Genomic DNA, 11,921 nt, shown 5'->3' with positions numbered 1-11,921 from the left:
TTTTTTTTCTTTTGCTTTTTCATAATCAATACTCCCATGCAATGAAGGAATTCCTTCTTTCTTAAACGACACACACAACAATGATATTATTCTCTGAATTGTCCCTCCACTTCCCAAATAAGTTTTCTTTTTGAAATTCAAAGTATTGAATATATTATTAAAAATTGAATTTCACTACATTATGACACGATAGATTATCTTAAAAAAAATATTTATCCAGAAAGAATTTTTAATTCAAAAAGATATGCGTTCAATAGTACAATATTATATATTAAATAAAAAACAAATTACGGTTGGCGCATCTAATGAATTTAACAATTCTTATTTCCGATAACTAATTTTGAATCAAAAGCGCTTAGTGCACATTCAAACGCGCTTTATTTTAATTTTAATTATCGGAAAGCATAAATAAATTGGCCTCCAATATTCAGCAATGGAACCAAGGCTTGAATCATCGATCGTTCTCCTAGGAATCAGCAACTCCTCCATTTCTCCCTTACTTCCTTCCCCCTTCACGTTTTTCTCTTCCCTTCTCCATAGCTTGCTTAGCTTCTGCAGCATATTTTAGCTGTAATTAACTCTTTGCTGCAATTCATCGCTGTTTCAGCTTGATTTTGTGGCTTCATTGCGCGGGTCCATTTGGGAAATAAGTTCGCTTTTGCTTCATATTTCGCCTGTATTGTTGTTTGATGGCGGCGGCTTGTAGGCGTGCCGTACAGTTTGGGGTCGGTCCCAGCAGAATTCAGTTGTTCTGCCCGAGCCGCCGGTTTGAATCTAGGCAGATGACCGAGCTTCTTAAATCCAATGGGAAACGTCTTTTCCTCGTCGATACTTTGGCTCTTGTAATTTGCATACTTTTATTTTTTACATTTTCCTGTATGTTTGTCATAAGGTGTGAAGTTTCTCATTTTGGATGTATTTGACTTAATTAATTGATTGGTTGGTTGATTTTGGTTAGGTGAGGAGATTGGAGGCACAAGGCTTGCCTTCCAAGCAAGCTGAGGCTATAACCGCTGCTATGACGGAAGTCCTGAATGACAGTTTGGAGAATGTTTCTCATTCCTTTGTCTCTAAAGGTCAAATGCAGCAAGTGAGTACCTCCTCCGTTATTTTGGTGTTCCTTTTAATTTTCAATGTTTATTTTATGGATGAATATGTATTACCTGCGTTTGTGTTTGTAAAGGAACATATTAATTTTGTCTTGCAGAATGAGATGGCACAGGATTCCAATTTGTCCAAATTCAAGACTGAAGTTAAAAGTTCTCAGGTGTGGCTCGTATTACTCGTTTTTTATCTTTTTCACTTCTTTTGATTGAAATTCTCATTAGTTTGTGTAATTTAGTTGCTATTCTCTTAGTTGCAAGATATACAGTGTTAAGTTGGTAAATTCATTTTACTCAAAAATATATTTGCAGTTTGGCGGATAAGTAGCAACTTTGTAAAAAGTGTCATGAAGGTCCAAAGATCCTGATTGGATTGATTGGGGCACAAATATTTAACTACAATAATTTGTTCTTGAAATGTTCAAAAATGAACCGGGTATCGAGATATTGTATTGAGTTCGGTTCAGAACCGAGCAGAAGCAACTCAAAATAATCAATTTTGAAAAACATCTAAAAGATATACAAGTTGAAATAATAAAAACTGTTTGGTCGAATCATTTTATCAAACACTCTTTATGCAATATTTTGGTATTTGAAAAATTCACAAGTGTTTCACCCGTGCATATAAAACATTAGCAATAGTAAATAAACATGATAAATAAATATGCACGAATTAGTTTACAGATGTTCGGAGATTAACAACTTCTACGTCACATCTTCTTCAACCTAGGAAGGTATTATTAGAAGACTTTGATTTATACAACTCTTTGTACAAACTCATTTCGACTTAGAACTTATCCATTGTTTAATGGAAATTCCTAGCACATTTTCGATTGTATGCTGCAACCTCTCAGTCCGCATAATGTTTAACGTCTTTTATGTCAAGACTACAAACACAATCTTTAATGTTTTTTTACGAAGAAGAGGATTTAATATTTTACAATGTATATATCTCTCATAGGTATCCTCAAACTTGGGCGTGTTCTCATTCTAGTTAATTTTCTTTACATAGGATGCCCATGCTTTGAATCTTCTTCAGATGCATTTATGGCCTCCAAGATATGAACGTTTGAAACAAGAATATGACCGTTTGGAAAAGTATTTTCGGTTTCTGACATTAAAACAATCATATTAGACTTTCTGGCTACCTTTTGATATCGAGCTGTTTTTGCTGTTCATTGAGCGTTCCAGATCTAGTCGGACCAAGGCTAGCCGCTCCCTTCTCTTGATTATAATTCTTGAATTGTCGATTTCTAGGCAAAATGATGAACATGAAAGTTATAGCACTCTCTTAGCTTTCCATAAAATCAGGAATCACTCAATTTTACGTTTTATGACTCAAAATACTAGAACTGCTCATGCCTAGCCAACAGCTGTATCCGTGTTGCAGAACCAATAACTTCATCAAAATTTATTAGTTTCTTAAGCTCCGAGTCAGACTTCGACTTTGGAAGATTGTTTGTAGATCATTGTCTTAACTTTGTAACGCCTGCTGAATTGTTCCATTACGATAATCGAGCTAAGAGATATGGCTAAAATACAAGAACTTCTCAAGTCTAGCCGTTTGCTATTTTCGTGTCCTCTAGTTCAATCTTGCAGCATCCGGTTAGCATTGATAACGTTCGAACTAACCTAACTGGCCTAAAATATGACTTGTAGAGAATTGAATTGGCTTTCCAACCGTTTTTCCCGATTGTCATTTGGATCACTGGTTTGTGAGATATGAACAAAATACCAGAACTGGTGAAGTCTAGCCGTTTGCTGTATATGTGATTTCTAGTTGGACATTTGATAACGTTCGAACTAACCTGATCGGCCTGAAATATGATTTGTAGAGAATCGAGTTGGCTTTCCAACCATTTTGCTCACTGGTAATTTAGATTACTGGTTTGTGAGATATTATCGAAACAATGCAGCTCGCCTGAGTCTAACTGTGTGCTAAATTGGTGTTCCAACTTCCAATTTGAGCTAGCAACTTCACACTTAAGTAACTATATTAAAAACACAATAAAAGGTTTTGTTATCAATCAAAATTGCTAGTGTTTTTAAACCCAACAATCTCCTCTTTTTGATGATCACAAAGCTCGGATAAAAAATGATTTTATCTAACATATTTATCCCTTTTTTGTGAGAATAAAAAATGTTAATTTTAAAACAAATTAACACAGTTTTTGTCCCACTCAAGATTTAAATTTAATCTCCACCGAATTATAATTAGCTATCCCCCTATATTTTTGAAAGTTTAAAATTGATAAAAGTAGAGGGATAGACTAACCAATGAACATATTTTCAAAAGATGGTATTTTCAAAATATGTAATGCGCAAATAATAGAACAAAATATCTAATCTCAACTCACATTGAAATATATTTGACACATAGATATATCAAGTTGAGTAAACAAACTTCACCAAAAAGTGAAAATATTAACTTAAAATTTCAAGCAACCTAAAATAAAGATATATTTGCCTTATTATTTATTAGACATTTAAGAGAATCCCTTAGTAAAAGCTAAGCACAATCATAAATGTAAGGGAATTGCTAACCATGCTAAAACACAAAGAAATGCTAACACAAGGTAGAATATTATGTTGGCAACAAACTAAAGTACTTATTGCTAATTAATATGAAAATTTTAGAACGAGTGTAATGAGTTTTTTTCATGATGTATGTTTCAAATTTGAATATAATTGCCTCTTCAATTGATGAATGCAACATCTTTGAACTTCTTGACAAAAACTTCAACTTTGTCCATACCCTGTTTTCTGCCGCAACATACATTGTCCGACTTCAACAAATAAACTATTTTTCCTCGAGCATAACCAGGCTGCAAATTTTATACTGCTGCAATCCTCTACAAGTCTAGTTTGCAACGCAAAAAACAGTTCATCAATTGAGCTATCGAGCCAAGAGTTGCATCATTTCCCAGTATTGTTGCAAGTTGCTCGAAAATTCAAGCATGCATATATATATTAAGAAATTCATAAAATACGAAATTTTAAGATAAAATAAGTTTCAAATGCTCTTTCAAAAATTTATACCACTTGATATGATCGATTGAAGGACAAATATTGAGCTACAATAGTTCATTCTTGAAATTTTCAAAAATGAACTGGGCATCGAGAAATTGTTTTGAATTCGGTTCAAAACCGAGCGGAAAAAATTCAAAATAATCTCTTTAAAAAACTGATTAAACATTTTGAAAAACATTTAAAAGATATACAAGTTGAAATAATAAAAACGGTTTGGTCGAATCATTTAATCAAACAGTTTTTATGCAATATTTTGTATTTGAAGACACATAAAATGCTTCAATAATGCATAAGTAGCAATAGTAAATAAACGCGATAAATAAATATGCACAAATTTGTTTATGGATGTTCGGAGATTAACAACTCCTACGTTATTTTTTCTTTCACCTAGGAAAGTATCACTAGAAGACTTTGATTTATGCAACTCTTCGTACAAATCCATTTCGACTTAGGTCTTATCAATTGTCTAATCAAAAGTCATAGCATATTCTCGATTGTAGGCCGCAACCTCAAAATCCACATAATGTTTAACGTCTATTATGCCAAGACTACAAACACAATCTTTATTGTCTTTGTGTGAACACTATCACTCAATTATTTATTGAAGTTCAACTCTCTTTTCTGGGAGTGATTTGTGTGTGAGGATTTAACCATTTATAGTTTATTTGTCTCTCATTTAGCTAATTTTCTTTATATAGGCTACCTGTGCTTTGCATCTTTTTCAAAAACTTGTGTTTGATCTTCAAGATGTTGTATTTATGGCCTCCGAGAATGATATAAGCATTTGAAACAAGAATATGACCGTTTGGAAATGTATTGTACTGTTTCTGACATTAAAACAATCATATTTAACTTTCTGGCCACTTTTTGATATTAAGTCGTTTTTTTTTAATTATTGAGCCGTTCCAAGTCTAGCCGCTCTTTTCTCTTGAATATAACTCTTGATTCGTCGATTTTTGGGCAAAAGTTAGGCACATGAAAGTTGTAGATCTTTCTTTTAGGTTTACTTAGAATCAAGAACAACTCAATTTTGAGTTTCTAAGAGAGATATATACTCAAAATACCAGAACTGCTCATGTCTAGCCGACAACTATATCCGTGTTGCAGAACCATCAACTTAATCGAGATTTATTAACTTCTTAAGCCCCGACCATTCTTTGACTTTGGAAGATGGTTTGTAGATCAATTTCTCACCTTTGTAATGCATGCTGAATTGTTCCATTATGATAATCGTGCTAAAAGATATGACCTAAATACTAGAAATTTTCAAATCTAGCCGTTTGCTGTATCCGTGTCCTCCAGCTCGATCTTGCAGCTTTCTTTTAGCATAGATAACTTCTGAACCAACCAAACTGGCCTAAAATATGACTTGTAGAGAATTGAGTTGGCTTTCCAACCATTTTGCCCAGTTGTCATTTGGATAATTGGTTTGCGAGATATGAACAAAATATCAGAACTGGTCAAGTCTAGTCGTTTGCTGTATATGTAGCTTTCGGCTGGACATTGTGGGGGTACGGTTATCGTAGATAACATCCGAACTAACTTGACCGGCCTGAAATTTGTCTTGTAGATAATTGAGTTGGCTTTCCAACAGTTTTGCTCGCTAGTCATTTGGATTAGTTCGCCAGAGTCTAGCAATTTGCTAAATTCGAGTTCGAGCTTCCAACATGAGCTTGCAACTTCACACTTTAAGTAAATATCATGGTTCTAAAATTCGCTAGCCCGACTAGTGCCTAGGGCCTAGGCGTCGCTAGGCGGATTCCACGGTATCAAGAAACTTGTAATAAATCTTAAACTAAATTTCAGCCCAAACTTTATTAAAATCCAATTGACACTTGGTTCATTCCTCCTGCTTAAGGCGGATCAGAATAATAGGCAATGCAAAAGAGATCAAAATAAAGAAAAAAATTACCTTTAGGGTCTGGTTCGATTTTCTTATGTGTGCAGAAGTAAATAGACAAAGAAGATGAGAGTGGCGTGTTAGGACAAGCGCAAGCCAACAAATCGTGGTTTTAATTGAGCTTTTAATCCCAAAAAATTAAAAGCACGAGCCTATAATTCTTTATTATGTCATGTTCTAGTTTAATTCAGCTTTCAAAAATTAAAGCCCCAAAAAAATTTCCCAAAATAACTTTAAACGCCTAGGCCCGCTGAACCGCCTAGGCCACCTAGAACCTTTTCGGTGCGGTCAAGCGGCCTAGGAGGCCGCTTAGCCCGAGGTTTAGAACACTGGTAAATATGTTACTTACATGTTTTGTTATTAGCAAAATCAAGATTGTTAGTGTTTCTAAACTCAGCGGATCCAATTCTTCCTTTCTTTTCTCGATGTGTGGGAAAGCAAATCAAAACTTCTTCATTGATTGGGATGTTTATTATCCTTTCTGGAAATACTGACTGACTTGTTTTGGTCTTAGACTTTTAGTTACATTAATCAACCTTTCACGTTCTAGTTATTTGCTACTTTTAGTTACATTAATCAACCTTTCACGTTCTAGTTATTTGCTATTCATGTCTTCTAGCATAATGTTTGGGAGTGAAGTTTCAGTTGTTTTGTGAAGAATATGAGCTATGGAAAGAACTTCGTTGCCTTTCAGGTCTAATCTTAGAACTTGTTTTGCTTTGTACGTCTTTTTAGCGTGGGCTTATAGTCCCCAAGGATGAAAGGCCCACCAAGGCATTGAGGGCTTCGAAGATGATACTTCTCAAGAGCACCATTTTTATATAGAACAGTTATGACTCATATTTAAACACAGTGCATTAACAATAAGATTAGCAATAAACTAATATTTAGTTATAAACAAGGAGTTGTGAACCTCGAATGAAGAACGAAGCTACCAAATTAAGATTATTAGCGATAAATGTATATCCCAAAATCATAATTCAAGTCAGTTGAACATAAATTATTTGCTAAAAAGTGTGGTAAAATAATAAATGAATAAATTTTAATCAACAAAATAGTTAGAAATTTACCCATAAGTATGAAATAAATGAAAAATGAGCTAAAATCATTCTTAAAAGCCTAAAACTTGCTGGCAGCCGTCGCCATTGCCAAAGTTTCCAGACGGTGGGTTTTGGTAGGAGGGTAGTGGTCGAGGGTGGGATGCCATGGGAAATAGTTTACTATTCAAATCCTGAACATTGAAGAAGGAAAAATTGGAATAGGACAGATAAGCAGCTCCTCATGTCTGACCTGAGCGGCACCTCTCTTTAACATAAGTGAGCCTGGGGTGTCTCTAGGCCAGGATGAGCCTCACGCCTGAAGGGCATCTTTCACAGCATCGTGCGTGCTTCACTGAAAATGATGCGCTTATTTGAAAAAGGAAAATGTAATATTGTTTATTTCTTCCTTTTTTTAAAGAAATTTTCTTTTGCCTCCTTGCAACGAACCTCAAGGAATCAAGTGAGCCGTATATTCTTGAACCAAAAAACACAACTTACATGCACACAAAAAAATATTGAAGTGATTAATAAATAAATAAAAAAAATTGAAGTGTTTCATATTTATTTGAAATATTGCCCAAAAGCCACTGAAAATTGTAGCTACATGATGCCTCAGTACACGTGAAACAAAGTATTCATGCTAACTTATGTTGCATAGATACAGGTACGGATATCGTATCGAATACGATACGGTGAATTTTGAAACTGTAAAATACGATACGGCTAGAATAAGTTATCATTAAAATATATATAATATTATATATATATATATATATATATATATATATTTATATATAAATTTTTTATTGAAAATTCCAAAGCCTTTGAGTTTTAATAGGTGTGCTTTCACCCTCAAGTACGATTCCTTGCACACTTTAGTATGTATGTTACACGACCAGGTAACATTTCCTCATCCAGCTCCCTTTTCAATCTTGGTTACAAATTTCCACAAAGGAGAATAATCATCTACATCATCCTGTAAGCTCTCTTTTTGAAATTTTCCATAGCAAAATAGGGCGGCTTATATGCAGCGAGCATTTCAGAGAAGTGGAACAGAAAGTCAGAAACAATAATTTAGGGCTTACATGCGGCGAACGGCGGCATCGTCGATGGCAAAAGGAAGGCGGGCGTCAGACTTAAGAGGAGTGAATAGACGATGAGAGCCAAGAAGAGAACTGAGTAGAATGTTAGAGACATAAAGATTGATTAGAAATTTAGGGTATTAAAAGCCCAGAGGCCAATTCCTTTTTATTAATTATCTCCCAATAGTCATCAGAAAATTCGACTTTTTTAGATTAACCCTTGAATGTTTTAAATATTTGTAACGTATCGGAAAAAGCGTATCTATGCCATATCCATAATGTGTCCTCATCGTTTCCAAATGCGACTGGTCAGACTTCTAAAAGTCAACGACATGGCTTTTGCCGTATCAGGTATACGTATTTGCATGTCATATCCGTATCCGTGTCCGATACTGCAAAAAAATTTTTTTGGGTATCCATGCTACATAAATGCTAACATTTTAGAGTTACAAGCCCGAGTTTTAAAGGATACACTTGTGTCATAGGAATTGAGTGAATTTGGTTTGCTATAACCCTTGATGTTGAATGTTGTTTTTTTGGGTTTATATTGATTAACGACAGAAAGCGTATGAAGTTTGACTTTGATATTTACTAAGTAATTTTTTTTAGATGACCGACTAGTTTTTGAATGTTTGTGTTAGATAAAGATGTTCTAAATTTGTGAGACAAAGTGTCTACAGAAAATTAGCTGACATTGAATTAGGCTGCTGATTTACCCTAATTCTTACACTTGGTGCAAGTAAAACAACAGACAGTGATGTTATGTTATTTTTTTCTTTTTCCTTTATTTGTTCAGAACAATGGGTATATAATTCTCTTTATTGTGCAGGAATTTTGCTTGTGCTTGTACCACAAAGAGTAAATGATCGCGTGTGTTAATTCAATTATTCCGTGAGTTTTTATTGTCAAACATTTTCCAAGAATATACTCCTTGTTTTCTTGCTTTTCCACTAGAAAAATATGTTGCTGTTCATCTTTAGTTGAAGGAAGAACTTTAACGCGATAAATCTCTCTAGTGCAAAAATCTTGAGTGAAAACGTTGTTTAATCTGAAAACTATTTGGAAAATTTCGAAGGAATAATGGTGTTCCTCGACGAGTCTGCGGTAATTGTTCTAATCCATTAATGATGTTAAACAACCAGCATTTGCTTTCTAGTGTATGTTTTGTTTGTCTAGTTGGGCGCCCTTCCTCGTAAAGAAGTTTGGATTTAAACTTAGTTCATCTGACACCAAATGCAGGACCACCATTTTTCTCTATTGCAACACGAGACGGAAAAACTAAAGAGTGATATAGAGAAGATGCGTAGTGAGCTAAGGTCTGTTGGAAAAATGTCTGTCGCCTAGCTTATACTTCTGATTGTCTCTGAGAATGACCTTTTTTTCAGGTATGAAGTCGACAAAGTCAATGCTGGGCAGCGTTTGGATCTTAATCTAGAGAGGGGGTGAGTTAGCCTAATCGCTATTCACGAATTAGTTACAAGCAAATGATGAAGAAATATTCCACCTACATACAAGTGTATTTTACCATTTGTTTGTGCTTTATTCAAATTTTGGTGTTATGCAGGAGAATTCGGGATGAGCTAAACAATCAAAATCAAGAAACGACTAACCTCACTAACAAACTTGATCGAGTAAGTACATACAACTGGTGAAGCAATATAGCAGTTAAACTAGTTGTATTTTTAACCTCAAGAGTCTCCATTTGATCAAAATCTGTAATATTGTATGATCTCAGGAAATTCATGCATTGCGGGCTCAATTGGAAGCAGCAAAATACGATGTGATTAAGTACTGCATAGGTACGCTTGCCTCCGTATCTGCTGTTGGCCTAGCTGTGCTCCGCATTCTGATGTAAGCTTGCAGTGCGACTTTGTTCAACTTTTCAAGAAGAAAGGATTTTATTCTGATTTTATTTTACATAAAATCCTTGACTATACCCTGCTTAAAAGGTTGAAAGACAGACTGACATTGTTTCCCCTATTCAACAACAATGTAATTCATGTTTCAATGATCCAAGATTTCAATCAATATAGACTTTCTAATAGTTTGTGTTCTTTACTAAGATTGGTATGTACGACGTAATGCATAATAACCAAATAATGGGATAATTCCAATTCTTTTTTGTACTAGTTTTGAGTTTCATTCTGACATGGCTCGTTTCCAAATATTGGATTCAAGTCGCTTCACTTTTCAAATAAATCCATCAATAAAGGGTTTATGCATCTATCTATGTATGTTTTCTTCCCCTTTTCCGAGCAAAAATCGCCTTCATTGACCGGCAGTGTTAGAACATACGTTAGGATAGACTTGTCAAATTGAATTAGGCCGTCGGGCCGACCCGCTCCGCTATAAAAATTGAACGGGTTGGGTTGATAAAATAGCAGTCCGTTTAGAGGCGTGCCAAATGAGTTGAGCCCGTTCGGGTTGCGGGCCAAAACGGGTCAAGCCCAAACGGGGCGGGCCAATTAGGATAAATTTTATATTTTTAAGTTTTAATAAAAATTGGAATAAGTTTCATGCGCCTCCATGTGTTAGTACAAATATATTGATAATTTACTCTTAGAACAAATTTATTGATGATTTACTCTTACAACAAATATACATAAAGAAAATAAAAAAGAAAAATTTACAGATATACATAAAGAAAACAAAAGGAAAGAAATTCATGTAAATTTTATTCATGAATCTTAAAATAATTTTTAAGCATAACAGTTGTTTGTTAACCCAAGAGTGGTTTCATTTGAAGTCCGACAAGTTGCAGTGAAATTTTGTGGACCTGACGGAGGTTTGCTAATTATGTGTATTGTTGAAGACATAATAATTTTTAAAATTTACAGCCGTCTCTTTCCTCGACTTTATGTTCTCTTCTATGACTCAATCTTCATGTTTGGTTTAAACACTTTACTTTTTATAGATTATGTTGTATGCTTTCTTAATTTCTTATTTCAATGTTTTTAATTATTTTATGAAACTATTTGACTGAAATATGTTTAAAATTTTTTTCTTAAAAAAATAAGCGGGTCGGTCCGCCTAAAGCCGCGGCCCAAGGTGGGCTGGGTTGATAATTTAGAGGCGGGCTGGCCCGCCCGGCCCCGCCCCGCCCCGCCTAATGACGGGTTGCGGCGGGTGGTGGGCTGGCTCGCTTCGCCAACCCATTTTGACATGTCTACGTGAAGAAAACTAGTCTGGCTCTATGTAGTTGTCATGATATTAACGGTTAGTTCGATGCTGGCTACTGGGTACTACCCTAAGCCATTCATATTGCGACACGTGCGTTTTGCCAGCCACCAGCTGCTCAACGGTCACCCTCACGAGAGATATATGATATATTTTCTTGTTGATTTCTTAAAATATGACTACTTAAATAATTATCTTTTTTTTTTGAAAATTTGAATTGAGTAAGTTATACATGCCATGCTTACTGCGTTTCATTAGCTACAAAACTTAGTATTTTATTTAATAAATGAATAATGGTTTAATTGTTTAATATACTTAAAAGATTTGTATTTGACTACTTTTATGTGCCAAAAAATATAAAACTCGTAACTTCACTTTTATTTATGTTAGTTCATATTTGTTTCTGATAATTTTTTACATGATAATTCATTAGTTCATATATAATTTATTTAATTTATATGTATAAATAAACTGTTGATTGCTTAAAGGTATATCGTTGAATTATCAATTCATTTTATGAAAAAGTTGAATATTAATTTATTATTCAATGAATCTCCCATATGTACAAGGTTATTTCTTAATCATATGT

The 11,921-nt window shown here is 34.4% G+C and overlaps 1 protein-coding gene and 1 long non-coding RNA gene across 2 annotated transcripts; one reads left to right on the top strand and one right to left on the bottom strand.

Moving 5' to 3' along the window:
• Positions 1-420: 420 nt before the first annotated feature.
• LOC142549164 (protein FMP32, mitochondrial-like) lies at positions 421-10,180 on the top strand. Its single transcript, XM_075657979.1, has 7 exons — positions 421-842; positions 959-1,090; positions 1,208-1,267; positions 9,395-9,471; positions 9,541-9,597; positions 9,720-9,786; positions 9,891-10,180. The coding sequence occupies exons 1-7, from the start codon at positions 690-692 to the stop codon at positions 10,008-10,010; spliced, it is 666 nt and encodes a 221-aa protein (XP_075514094.1). The 5' UTR covers positions 421-689; the 3' UTR covers positions 10,011-10,180.
• On the bottom strand, positions 1,275-9,012 carry LOC142549165 (uncharacterized). The gene is made up of 3 exons (XR_012821109.1): positions 7,970-9,012; positions 6,615-7,796; positions 1,275-6,569 (listed from the first exon to the last, which is right to left on the bottom strand). It is a non-coding gene; the product is annotated as an uncharacterized LOC142549165 (long non-coding RNA).
• Positions 10,181-11,921: the final 1,741 nt, after the last annotated feature.

This window comes from Primulina tabacum, chromosome 6, assembly GCF_025594145.1.
Source record: "Primulina tabacum isolate GXHZ01 chromosome 6, ASM2559414v2, whole genome shotgun sequence".
Lineage (NCBI taxonomy): Eukaryota > Viridiplantae > Streptophyta > Magnoliopsida > Lamiales > Gesneriaceae > Primulina > Primulina tabacum.
This window is presented reverse-complemented; position numbering and strand designations above follow the sequence as displayed.